Below are 14,011 nucleotides of genomic sequence, written 5' to 3'. Positions count from 1 at the left end.
AGTCTCCAGTGACAGTTTAAGTAGAAAAAGGCCAGGATACATAAATAGAAGAGTCTGAATGCTGAGTTTATCTCAGATTGTGGTCCATAGACCTCATTTGTCATTGTGGTTTTGTTGAACTATAGGCTGTGTACTACCCATCTCTGGGGAAAAGGATGTTAAAAATAGTCATTTTTAATAAGATCCCAAGGTTTTTCTGTCTCCATGCTAGTGAACCACTGTCTAGATAACAAAATTCAATTGATAATTATTTATTTTGTACAGCGACTAATTGCAAAGTATGCCTTCAAATGCAAAAGATGGATGACTGTGGAAAAATGCACCAGCTCTGGTTTTTGTACACTGAAATTTCCCTGAAGACTGTCCATCTATTTTCTTCCCTTTATTTAAGGCTGAAATGTTTTATCTTCCTTAGATTCAGTTATGTCCTATTGCTGTTGTTTTCCACTTATGTTTTGCTTATGAAAGAGTATCTAGATAGCTCATCTGTCTACAGAAACAAATTTCAACCAAATAATTAGATTCATTCATTCACTGTGTAAAGTTATCATTATGAGGATCACAGAGGAGAAGTGAGCCCACATATCACACTTACATAAACGTGTGTCTTCAAACATATATGGATATAGCCTTTATATTTATACAGTGATCCCTAATCTCATGTGTCCTATGTGTAATAGTCTATGAACAAATTCTAGCCTAGTTATAGGCAACCAAAATAACAAGCAGTATTTTAAAATATGTTAGAAACTGAGGGTTTTTTTCTAATAAGTGTATTGTTGTGGAATACTAGTTTTAGATATATTACATTTGTGTATGCTGTGGAATATTTGTTTAATTAGGCAAAGATAAGTTGCATTCTTTTATGTTGCATTTGTTTAACACTGTAAAGCTGTGTTACTTTGCCTGCCTAAAACATCTGACTGGTCTAATAAAGAGCTCAATGGACAATAACAAGGCAGGAAAAAGGATAGGTGGGGCTGGCAGGCAGAAAGAATAAATAGGAGAATAAATCTGGGAAGAAAAAAAGAGGAAGGAGTGAGAAAAGAAGGAGAGGAGGACGCCAGGGTCCAGCCATCCAGCCACACAGCCAGCTATGAAAAAGAAGGGAAGAAAGACATATAGAATAAAGAAAGGTAAAAAGCCCCAGAGGCAAAATGTAGAAGATAAATGGGATAATTTAAGTTAGAAACCTGGCAAGAAACAAGCCAAGCTAAGGCCAGACATTCATAAGTAAGAATAAGTCTCCATTTATTTATTTGGGAGCTGAGTGGCAGGCCCCAAAAGAGAAATATAAAAAAAAAACTACAGTATATATCTTTAATTAACTGTTAAGTTAAAATGGGGGAGCCAATATTTGGAAGACTACATGATTGTTCTCTTGTGAGAATTTTACTTATCCAAATAACTCACTAAAGGATGCTCATCATTGTTACCTTTCTTAGTGTATTTAAAATTACCAAACATTGATTCATGTATAAATGTTTGAAACATTTATTGGCTAAATTGTATTGAATATTTAATGCTTTAAATTTTAATTTGACTATTTCTAGCTGGACACATAAGATACAAAATTCAATGATATTAAATACAAGTATTTTTTATAAAGGTGAAGTAGTTACAAAGCTCAAAAATATTTTTCATACATTAAAACAATACCTTTTCAAAAATACAGAAAAATGAATAGAAAAACACTCAACTAGTAAAGATATTTTTCTTCAAAGGTGAACTTGGTTGCCAGTGGCCAAATATTAGTATTAAATATATTATCTTTGATAAATATTATTCAAAACTGTCTTACAAAAGCTGCTTAGTTTGGGGCATTTTAGTAGCTTCCAGGGAAGAATGAAAATATGAAGAAGAAATCAATAAAGCATAGGCCTCTTATCCTATATTGATTCTCCTAATCCAGCAGCCATTAAATACTTGAGAGATAAGCCTCTTTTAAGATGGCATGTTTATATTTTGAAGATCAAATACCTTAATTTTGCTCATGGGTTTCTGAAACACAGGATGGAAGGTTAGCTTTCAGTGGCTGTCTTTTCTTCAGAAAATGTTTGTAAGTTAAGCATACCAAAAGTGTTCTGTGAGTAGGACCCTCCTCATGTGATTGCTTCAGCAGAGCTGGAAAGTCCAAATGGGTTGAGATGCTGTCATACATTGTGTAGACCAAGATAGAACATCAACAGCATCACTGAGGAAGAGAATCAACAAAACTACATCCCTGCCATTTTATTGGAACTATGAGTCCTCTGCAATTTTGTTTTTACATTTTACGTTTTTAAACCAATAGAATGGCCACCTTATCCCAAACACTCTCTCTCCCTCTCTCCTCTCTCTCTCTCTCTCTCTCTCTCTCTCTCTCTCTCTCTCTCTCTCTCTCTCTCTCTCTCTTACACTGGGCTTACACTGGGAATAAAATACAGCCATGATATTTCGCTTTCAAATTTTCTTTAATATGAAAACTCAAATCTGACACTTTCTCCAAAAAATACAATCCTGTTTATTTTTAATCCTCACTTATGGTGATCAATTTTTACATTTATAAAGACTAAATTTTAAATAATGAGATGACCAACAAAAACTCTAGTAAATATATTAGAAGTCCTTTCTTTTATAAAGACACTAAAATAAGTTTTCCCTTCTATCTGTTTTAATGTTATCTAATTTATTTTAGTTTTCTTAATAACCATTTATTTGAAAATACTACCTTAGCTTTTAATCATATGTAACACCCCTGGCGCTCTTTCTTATCCCCCTCCTCCACATTTCAAATGCTTTTTTTTTTTTTTTTTTTTTTTTTTTGGTTTTTTCAAGACAGGGTTTCTCTCTGTAGCTTTGAGACTTTCCTGGATCTCACTCTGTAGACCAGGCTGGCCTCGAACTCACAGAGATCCGCCTGCCTCTGCCTCCCGAGTGCTGGGATTAAAGGTGTGCACCACCACTGCCCGGCCTCAAATGCTTTTTATAAGTAGTCCCATTTTGTTCTCAGGATTGTTTGATCCACTGAGTTCATTGGGTAGGGAGGGGGGCTGTTTGCTGGAGGTTGGTGACTCACAGGTGGCTCCATTGCTGATGAAGATGTCTCCCTCCCCGACTTCTGTGCCAACCATTAGTTTCCAGTAGTTCCTCAGAAAGGACTGAGGCCTCACAGGTGCCTTCCCTAACTATGATGGGATGTGCCAGGCTTGTTTAGGCAAGTGTAACTGATTTTTGTTCATGTTGCTCCCACCATGCTGGATCAGACTGTCTCGCAGCACTCTGGTCCATCCCCGACGACTTATACTCTTTTTGCCCTGTCTTCTGTAATAGTTCCCTGGCTGGCTGCAACTTTGATATAGATCCCCTGTTTGCAGCAACGCATGCCACATCCTTTGTTTTCAGTACATAGGCAAGATATAAGACTCCTCATTAACCCTCACTGCAAAAATGAACATCTCCACCCAAAGAAAACAGCACTAGTCTGAGTTCAACAAATACTTAGAGTGCAGTTTAGCTCATTAAACAGAACAATGGTAGTAGCTTCCTCCTAGGACCTGTGTCCTCCATAGATACAGGGATTCTACTCAGAAAATATCATTTCCCCTGGTGCAGTTCTCAAAATCCTTTCAGAAGACAGTTGGTTATTCCCCACATTACCATGCAGCTACTGCCATAGAATCTGGTTCTCCACAGGTGGGTTCTGACACCTTTGGCAAACCTCTGTCTCTAAAAATACTTACATTATGATTCATGACAGTAGCAAAATTACAGTTCTGAAGTAACAACAAAAATAATTTTATGATTGGGGATCACTACAACGTCGGTAACCATATTAAAGGGTCGAAGCATTAGGAAGTGGTTGAGAACCACTGCTCTAGAAGGAATATATTGCCTGGCAGCCTGAAAGTATTGTAGCACACAAAGTCCATAGCTCAAAGAAAAAACAAAAACAAACAAACAAACCGATGTGGTTGTTTTCTATCCAAGCAGCTGACACAGCATCTTCAGGTTCATAGGAAACCACAGGTGGCAGGAAAAGGGCTTCCTCCTCACTTTTATCTTAATTTCTTTGTGTCCTATAACCAAAGTGTATGGCACTTAAGCAACAGGCTTTTCACATCAGTTCTAGAGAGCAAATAAGAGCACTGTGGTTGACTGCTAACCCCTGACATGTGAAATGTTCGCTCTCCCATGCCTTAATTGTGCTACAGTAATTGTCCTGGGAAATGGGCTGAGCCCAGATGTTCTGGGTATTGAGAAGGATTCTGATGATTCTGGCTAGTAATTGTGTACTGCCCTACTAGAATATATCATGGTTTAATTGCCCCTTTCAGCTATATATTAACCTTGTTAATCTTATCATTTTTAAGGGAAGTTAGTTGTTCATTTTTCTAAGCTTTAATAGCATATTAAATAATATACATTACTGAGTATCACTTTTATTGATACTACTCACTTGCTTTGAATTCTTGAATCATTCTTTTCTGGTTTTTCAAGACAGGATTTCTCTGTGTAGTTTTGGTGCCTGTCTTGGATCTCGCTCTGTAGACCAGGCTGGCCTCGAACTCACAGAGATCCGCCTGGCTCTGCCTCCTGAGTGCTGGGATTAAAGGTGTGCGCCACCACCGCCCAGCAAATTCTTGAATCTTTATCTTACCAAATTTGTTGTCTTATTTTAATTTTAGTTGCTTTAGTTTTTTAAGTTAATTTTATAACTTTTTATTTTAATTTAAATTTCAGCCTTAATCTTATCTGAATCAAATGCTGTACTGAAGATTTTTAAAGACTTTATAGTTTGAGTGTGGTTATGATGAATGAGGGGCACAGAGTTTATTGAATGCCTTATTACATCAGTTACCCATCGTTCATGTTTTCCTCTTGTTGCTTGTCTTTTATTAACTCATAAGGAGTTACTGAACTGTGTCAAATAGTTTTGGGTCCTAGGCAAAATCAGCAAAATATTCTGCATGCACTTCCTGAGTGGAGGAAGATTTAGTAGTTTCTCTGAAGGGTTGCTTTTAGCCATACCATCCTGTGGATTTGGGCATTTAACTCTGGATTCACAAGGGTCTCTATAATAATTGGTGTGTACCTATTTGTTCTTGAATCAGAGGAGAAAGGAAGGCAGGCAGAATTGTGTCCCAACAGACTCTAGTCTGTTTAACTAGTGGATCAACCAGTATAGAGTAGAAAACCGGATGAAGACAGAGAAGCCAGCCACCCTACTTAGGTAAGAACCTGAGAGCAGGCTGGGCACATGTGAGAGGAGATGCTCAGGTAGTCCTCACCCATCACACTCTTGCCATATACCACTCTTCTGAGAACTTTACCATCAAAGAACCTAGCCTTATTCTTTGTGTCTACTAAGACACTTCAGAGTCACCCCAGAAAATAGGATCTTTGTAGTTACTGGAGATCTGTTCACCTCATTAATACAGACGAAATTTTGTAATGTTACAGATTTAAGATGTTTTCTCAATTAGGTCTTGCTGGGCATTACAGAACTGCCTCCCTCGTTTTTATTTCCACCATTGCAATAGCAAATAATGGGAAAATGCAATATTCTACCTTTCTGTTTTTCCCCCTCAAGTTACAAAAGTCCCACATTTTTCTGCAGGAGGTTCCTTGTGTCCAGTCGCACTGAATCAAAATCTGAACCATATGGAATAAAACACAGGGTGGGAGGATCAGGTTACTTTCTGAGCAACAATGAGAAGATTCAGAGTAGGAAAAATATATTTTGTAAGGAAGAGCAAACCTTGAGTTGGTAAAAAGTGTCCTGTGCCAGGCTGGACAGTTCACTTTAAGTCAAAAGGAACGAAAAACTATTAAAAATTTAAGCAAGGTAGAGAAACAATGACAGTTATTTTCAGGGTCATCCATCTAAACTGGATTTAAAACTATTTTAATATTTCCATTCAGCATATAAGATATCTTACTTTTGCTCATGGATTTCTAAAGCATCAAAACTGATGATATACTATATTTGGTATTCATCTGTCTTGCTACAGCTATTTAAAACACCAGAATATTATTCAACATATCAAAGTCAGATGACTCTTAAATTTCTGTTCATTGAAAGCACTTGCAAGTTCAGTCTTAGCAGGAGCTGACTGTGTGTGCAGTTTAGCTGATGTTGATACAAAATAATTAATTCTTTTCATTTCTTTTGGAATTTTCCATGATTCTTATGTATAACTTTCAAAGCTGATGATATACATGGTGGATTGGGAAGCAGTATAGAGTGAGTGAAAAAGAGAAAATAACGAGTAAGCACAGGACAGTGGTGACCACAGAAAAGGTTTAGAGACTGGAAAAGTGTCAGGGATGAGGTTTCCCTCTGGAAATTTTATATGGTCAGATAAGATCAAACAGAGCATACTTCTGTATGCTAAGTAGGTTCTGAGAACAGAGTTATGTAGAGAGGTCAAGTTGGCTTTGATGGCAGAGATGAAAGGTGTCGATGCTGTACTGCCAGAAAGGCCGAGGCATCCCAGCATACCTAGTCTGCCTTGATGAATGAAAAATCCTGGACATGTGAACTCTTGGCATGTTAATTTTAAGACAAGTGAATAACTTTAAATGTATGTTTAGCCAGAACTATCAAGTCTTACGAAATCCTAGAATTGCTGGAATCTTGGACTTGCTTTTTGGTGATTTTTGTTTTTCATTAGCAGTCAGGAATGGTGTCCAGTTTCATTCCAAGAAAGGTGTTTTTATCTCAAAAGAAAAAGATGCAGACCTCAGTGTAAAATACCCCTGCTGCATCTCCTGAAATGATTTTGTTTCTTTCTGATGTTTCTACATAAGACTAAAGTAGGTCAGGGTTTATCAGGATGCATTTCAAGCCTGTGAAAGTCTTCCCATTGCTTTTATAATTCAGACAAAGGCTGAGGTTCAGACTGTTTCATAGATGTTCATGTAGTTCTCCCTCCTCATCTCCCAACACGCTCTTCCTTTCCCTGCTGGTAGCCCCAAAGGCAGCATAGCTTCCTGGCACTGTAGGATCTCTGTGTGCTAATTTTCATAGGTAAAATTTTCTTCCCAACTCCTGCCTAATCCCCAAGCTTTCTCCCTCTTGATCTCTTTTCCACATTTGGTCAATGATGGCCTTCCAGGCTTATCAGGTCACCCTGAAGGAGGAACTTCTCAGAACCCTAAGATATTCTTTGTTGACATGTGTTCTGATTTGTAAGCTTATATGTATGTGATGAGTGGTTTAATGTTCTTCCTACAAGATTTTATTTTTTCTAGAGAAGTCATCTAGCCTCCTTTACCTACCACAATTTCTGAGCACATAGGAGAACAATTATTTGTTGAATGAATGGCTAAGTGAATGCTGGATCCATGCCAGAGAGGTCAAATGATTGCTACCATCATAAATGTATCATTAATGAGCTATCTCAAGACCTCTGAAACCTCTGGTGCCATCTGTGTTCTAAACACATGGCTGCTGAAGGTAGATCTCTAGATGGTATGTGGAAAGTTTGGTAAATGGTGAGAAAGCCTTTCACAAACTGCTAACATTTTATACAGGATGGAGAAGCAGACTAAAGGAGAAAGGAATGCTATGTTGATATTCTTGTCCAATAAACACAATGCATCTTTATTTAGAAATGAGCAAATACAATATTAAAGAAAAATATTATGCAAACTTGGTGATGCTCAATTTAAGGGTTAGCTAATTTTGATTTTGTTTGTTTGCTTGCTTGCTTTTATATATTTTGTCTGCTAGATCCTGTTAATTCCAGATAGAATCTGCCTTTTTAACTTCAAAATATTGTAATCAAGTACTTTAAAAAAATGTTCCTGACTTTGGACAACAGATTGACTTTTCCCAAAAGCTACATTATAGTTCTGTAACTCTGAAATACTGTGGAGGGGAATATATTCTGTGTTCTCGTAGGTGTTTTCTTCCAACACAAAGATAAACATAGAGCATGCCTGCTGCCTTTAGGAGGTGGAATATGATCCTTTCCAAATATACATATATGAGCTAGTAGCTCAAACAGGCAGCTCACAAAGAAGCACCAAGAAATCATCATGTGTCAGAGCCCACCTCCCAAACTGCATATGTTTGGATTCTTCTGAGATTATATATTATTGCAAAATTTGCTTCTAGTAACTCATCACACTGATTCATAATGCATTTTATTTTAGTATAATGCATATTTAAGTAATAATTAAAAATTGTTTAGATGAGCCGGGCGGTGGTGGCGCACGCCTTTAATCCCAGCACTTGGGAGGCAGAGGCAGGCGGATCTCTGTGAGTTCCAGGCCAGCCTGGGCTACCAAGTGAGTTCCAGGAAAGGCGCAAAGCTACATAGAGAAACCCTGTCTCGAAAAACCAAAAAAAAAAAAAAAAAAAATTGTTTAGAAAGTTTTACAGTCTAAATTTTTTTAAGGAAGAAAATGACTTTTCAACTACAATTTCTTTATGTCTGCTCATAAATAATGGACTATTTAAGACATGCAATATCTTTTGTTCAATAAGTATAGAGGCTGGGCGGTGGTGGTGCACGCCTTTATTCCCAGCACTTGAGAAGCAGAGGCAGGCGGATCTTTGTGAGTTCGAGGCCAGCCTGGTCTACAGAGCGAGCTCCAGGAAAGGTGCAAAGCTACACAGAGAAATCCTGTCTTGAAAAAAAAATAAGTATAGAGACATAAATTAGTAGGGCTTGCAGTAGTAACCTAGAATGGTACTTATTTAAACATACTATATTTTAGTGTTTATCAGTTTGATAAATGAGAAAAAGTTGAATAATACACTCTACTGTTACTTAAATTCTGGCATTGTTTTTCTTTGGAACACACGGAGATTTTTCATCTTTCAAACTTGATTCAGCTTTTATTTACTAGCCTTTGTCTCACGATTAAAGAACACTAGCTATGCCCTTAAATGCTTCCATTCTGTGTGCATGACCTTAAAAATTCTTTATAGTCAGTTTGTGTCAAAGGCTCCAGGGTCCAGAGGGTGAGGCAAGACATCAGGGTCAGTAGCCTTCTGTTTGTCATCTGTAACCTGTTAGGGCTTGGAGCTCTAAATAATCCTCAGGACTTAGAGACCCCTCCCTCGATAGGGGCATTTCTCATGGCCAACCTTCTAAGTCAGGCACTAATAATACTCTCAGCCTACTTGCCTTTGTCAATCTGTGTGACACAAAGTCTAGCTAATTTCTGCTGAATTGAAACTATAATGAAGGAATTTATAATCAGTTCTAATGTATTTGAGAACTAAAGTGTATTAGCTCTTCATCAAAGAGAATGATAAAAAGCAGCATTAATATGGGTGGATAGTAATTATTTCAGAGCTCATAATTATTCTCCAGTTAACTACATAGAAATGCTGATATTTTTATTCCTCTTTAAAAAATAAAAAGCATCCATGGTCAGATTCCAAAATGTAAGAATGCATCACACGTCCTTTGTAAGGGCAGAGACTTTTGTTATATTTATGGAAATCACAAAAGAACTCTTGAAATGAAATGAGTTTGAAGTTCATGGTTGGGTGTTCACTGTAGCTAGCTTAAGTGCTGTTGCTTCCCCACTGAATCTATTTATTGCCTATAGAAGATATAAAATACAGTAATTACTCTTACTCCCTTTCAAAATGACATGAGGTCTACTTTCCTATTAACTCTAATGAGAGTTATGTGTGCAGTCCTCTGGGAGTAGAGACCCAGTGAGTTTCAAGGTAAAATAAATCATTTCTACACACGGGTGGAGTGATCTCATTTGCTTTATAGTTGATGCTTTGAGATACCTACTGAAAACTGCTGATGCTGAGCTTGCCATTCTTGCTGTTTAAAAGAAACATAAGCTGTGGTTAGAATGTTGTTAGTGACTAATTCCTGTTCAAAGGGTAGAGATTTGCCCTTGAGGAAATCAGGATACTCAACTCTTAGGAATGCCTGGTCTCTGTAGGGTGAAAGCCCACCTATCACAAAGACACTAATACTAACTATGTGTTTACAATATTAACTTTCTATTAAAAATATTTAAAAACCAGTGAGTATATAAGTTATAACACTTCAGAATAGGGAAAAAAGAATCAGAGCTGCTGATGGACAGTGGGTGATTTGCTTCTAGCACTTGTATAGGAACCCTTGAAGTCATGTGGAGATCTGCTGTAAACCCCAGGCTGTCTTTTCTCCATGGAAGCCTCCTCAAAAAAAAACAAAAAAAAAACAAAAAAAAAACCAATGAGTTCTCTATTGGCAACTCAGGACCCTCTTAGTATGCTCTCAGTATCTTTAGTCAGAGATCTGAATGAAATATATTTTCTTTATTAAGATCATTTTTTTGCCCTGAATTGTTACCTTCATAAACTTCAAAAAACATTAGATAAAATAATCTTGAGATAAGAAAGCACCATTATGTTCAGATCACTAAAACACAGCTATAACATGTACTGGAATAACAATTTAATGTCATAATCAAATGGTAATATTTAGTATATCAAAAATGACTAGTTGAGATAATGCAACTTCATTTTCCCCTGATAATGTCTTCATTAATTTATGATACTGAGTAAATATTTATGTCTGATTATAATACTTCAGGTTGACTACAGTATGTAGGTATGTAAAGTGTCCTCTATTAAGAGGAACCCAGCTTCCTGAGGAAGAAAAGGATAGCTCAGCAACTTATAGGAAAAGCTCAGTTAAGCATTCTAATCTTAGACCTTCTTCACTCTCCACCTAGAATGATTTCTATGACTTCTCTACTTAACGTTCATAGCAATGGCAAACTATGCCTCACATGCAAAGCAGTGGGAGATATTGCTTAACAACACTCTCTGACATTTCATCGCACACAGGTTCAAGAGGGAACCTGTAGGCATGTGAAGCTATGAAATTGTCAACTCAGTAGCTGTAGAACCTAAATGGCTTTCAATACAGACCGTGGAAATTACATTAGATACCCCAATATGCTTCCATTCAGATTTTCTAAGGGAAAAATATAGCACAGAGCCTTAGCAAGATAAGAAGAGTCATCTCAATGCGATGGGATTTACATATCCCTTCAAATGTTATCAAACTAATGAGTCAGCAAAAAAGAGCCGCTTTTTACTGATGGTTTAAAACTCAAGAATCAAGAAAACTAGGTATTTTAGTGAGAATTGGAGAGTAGATAGAGATTTACAAGCAGTAAGGACCATCGTCCTCAGTTTGTGTTGCTTGCTAACCAATAAACAGAAATGTGAAAAATATTTAAATCTTTAGGAAATATTATTTAAGCATTTTTGAAGAATATTTTGAAATGGAAAATATTTCAGATAGTCCAATTCCCCAATTTTAAAATACAGAATTTAAAGATTTTTTACTTTGAGGAGCTGTTATTAAGTTAATCAGCACAGTTAATAAGCATCACATAATCCTATATGCCTTTTGCACTTGAACGAGATCTTATTAAGTATGGATATCTGTGAGCTTACAACCGAGAAACAACGTGAACTGCTCCTCTCATCCAGGTTTCTTTCTATAGAACAGTGTTTAGAGGTGTGTTTATTAAAGCATATAACTGAATTGTTTTGCACAGTTACTTGTCTTTATTTTGAATGACCTTGAAACCATGACCTTGAAATTGAAGTATCTATCACCAATTTTTTTTATATTGCCAAATTTTTTATATCATCAGTTTTTAGTTTTTCAGTGTTTTGATCTTCATCAGTAACTGATATTTACAGTAGTATTTCTCTGACCTGAAAAAACATAATTGTGTTACATCTAATTTTTCCCTTCTGTTTTCGGTATGGTGTTTTCCACTCTTTGAGGGATGTTATGATAGGTTTTGTTTTAAATTGCAAATGTAATGGAAAGTCTTTTCTGAAAATGTGGACTAATCTCTCTCAAATGTTTATCATTCCTTCTCTGTGCTGAATGCTTATAGTTAAGGCTTGCTTTGTTCCTCCTCACGTGCTGGGAATCAAGCCATGACTGTCCATTCTTTTACACTGTTTTCTAAGACTCTTACATTATGCATGACAAAATTCTTTTGATTATTGCTATGTTATTGGCTGTCCTTTTAAATAGCGTGTCCGTGTTTGTAGTGATTGCTTTTTGCATGAGGATTATGAAATGTCATACAAATGAAATGGTTGTGGAGATGGAAAGGAAATCTGGGGCTTGACTTGCTTTCTGTGTGCTGGGTGTGTCAACTCTGTGGCACTTAAAATTACTGTCTTAGGCCTTTGACTTCCCCTTTGGTGTGTTCTCTTCTACCAGCAAATTAGCACTGTTAGGGATGATAAAAAATGTATTAAACATTCGCAGTGTTTTCATACAGTTATCCTTCTAAAACATGATCTTATTATAAATAAGTATAGTGGGCATGGCATTGCACAATGGCATGATTCCACTAGTTCATAAAATTGATTTTGAAGTATTAGCCCTGACTGTTTAACTACTTAGATAGCTAAACATGACTTCTATTGATGGTACCTTTTCTCTGCCAAGCAACAAAATTATCTGTTGATACATTTCGCGTGTGGCAATTGCCCTAAATCCACGACTAACATTTAAATTAAAACACACGGGGGAGTTCTTGTGTCATGACAAGTAATTTTAAAAAGTCACAGTTTTTTGAAAATGTATGAATTAAAAATGTGTAAAACACAAGTGTTAATGATCATACAAAGACAGAATTTTTAAAAAGCAGAAAAAGAACAACTTACAAAACGTTTCTCTTTTTTCCTAGTGTTATCCTCTAGTCTCCAGTTAAAGAATAGCTTGACCTGCTATATCTTTATGACTGTCATAAATTTTAATTAGACAGGACTTTGAATAAATTAAGTGCATTCAACTAATTAAACTATTTACTTTTTATATGCAGTGCATATTTTTTTTACAAAATCATTCCTTTGGCCTATGACTGAAATACTAAGCTATAGTGTATTTTAAATGTTGAAAATGTTCAGAAACCAAATCTAGGAGATATTTTGGGGAAGGGGATTTTTTTCCTAAAAAAAAAAATCAACTGTGATATAACCACTCCCCCACTCTTTTTTGAAATATTCTTGAGAATTTTAGTATTTATATTTATTTTTCCCCCTCAATCTTGTTTATTCTTGAATTGTCTTTTTTTTTCCCTCCATTTCTCCGTTCTCAATCCTAGGTCCCCTTACAAAGAAACAGACAGATGATTTAGGTGATAATGACGGTGCTGAAGATGAAGGTATTTTTCCCCCACCGAATCTATCTGCATGACCAGGGCTTCAATCACTTTTTCCACCCTTTTCTATTTTTTTACTTCTTGTCTTTTTTTGAAGAGTTCTTTTTTTAATTCCTGTTTTTGATGTGTTTTGTCTTCTTGCTTGTTGTTACATATGAATATACATTTAAAATTTTTTTAAAGTGAGTGTTATGTTTTACATTTTGATGCCAACCATTAAGATGTTTTAAAAAGAGGGGCTTTTTTTTCTTTTTTGGTTTTCTTGAACTGACTTTTGATATGTTTCATCCCATGTTTTGATGAATCCGTCCATATACTTTGAACTAACAATCCCTACTTGTAGTCCTTGTACCCATTGCATGTGCTCTAATCTATGTAGATATCTGGGCCAGTTTGACTGTGTATCATTTTTACATTTTACTTCCTTTTTCAAAAGTACTCCATGCTCTATTAAAGGAGAGACAAACTGATACAAAGTGTTTCTTGAGCAATATGATTTAGATTGTTTTTTTAAAAAAATCCTTTTTTTGTGTTGATATTCTTAAATATCACATAAGCAAAATGATATTACATAGATAACAAAGGCTCCACACTATTAGGGTGAGTAATAAAAAAATTGTAAGCACGTAAGTCACCTGGTCCCTGTTCTGAGGTTAAGAGAGCTGTCTGTTCTTGTATAGGCTCCTAGTTCAGTTCCTAGCACCCATGTCATGAGTAACTCAGTGTCCTGTGCCCTGTTCTGGCCACCATGGGTACCTAAACTGACACACATTCGCACCTGAACACATATGTGCAGACACATATTATTAAGAAATAAAAAATCTCAAAAATATTTTTGACAAATTTAATAGGTATT

At 36.2% G+C, this 14,011-nt stretch overlaps 1 protein-coding gene across 11 annotated transcripts in view; it reads left to right on the top strand.

Moving 5' to 3' along the window:
• Nlgn1 (neuroligin 1) overlaps positions 1-14,011 on the top strand; it is an 899,837-nt gene that overhangs the window by 396,141 nt on the left and 489,685 nt on the right. For 8 of the 11 annotated variants that reach the window (XM_037207284.1, XM_028875794.2, XM_037207285.1 and 5 more), the window contains one exon: positions 13,099-13,158. The exons of the other annotated variants lie outside the window; for them this stretch is intronic. In XM_037207284.1, the coding sequence (XP_037063179.1) occupies positions 13,099-13,158 (60 nt within the window). The remainder of the gene's footprint in view (positions 1-13,098; positions 13,159-14,011) is intronic. 11 annotated transcript variants of the gene reach the window in all.

This window comes from Peromyscus leucopus, chromosome 6 (assembly GCF_004664715.2).
Source record: "Peromyscus leucopus breed LL Stock chromosome 6, UCI_PerLeu_2.1, whole genome shotgun sequence".
Lineage (NCBI taxonomy): Eukaryota > Metazoa > Chordata > Mammalia > Rodentia > Cricetidae > Peromyscus > Peromyscus leucopus.
The sequence above is the reverse complement of the archived record's forward strand: the minus strand, read 5'-3'. Positions and strand labels throughout refer to the sequence as shown.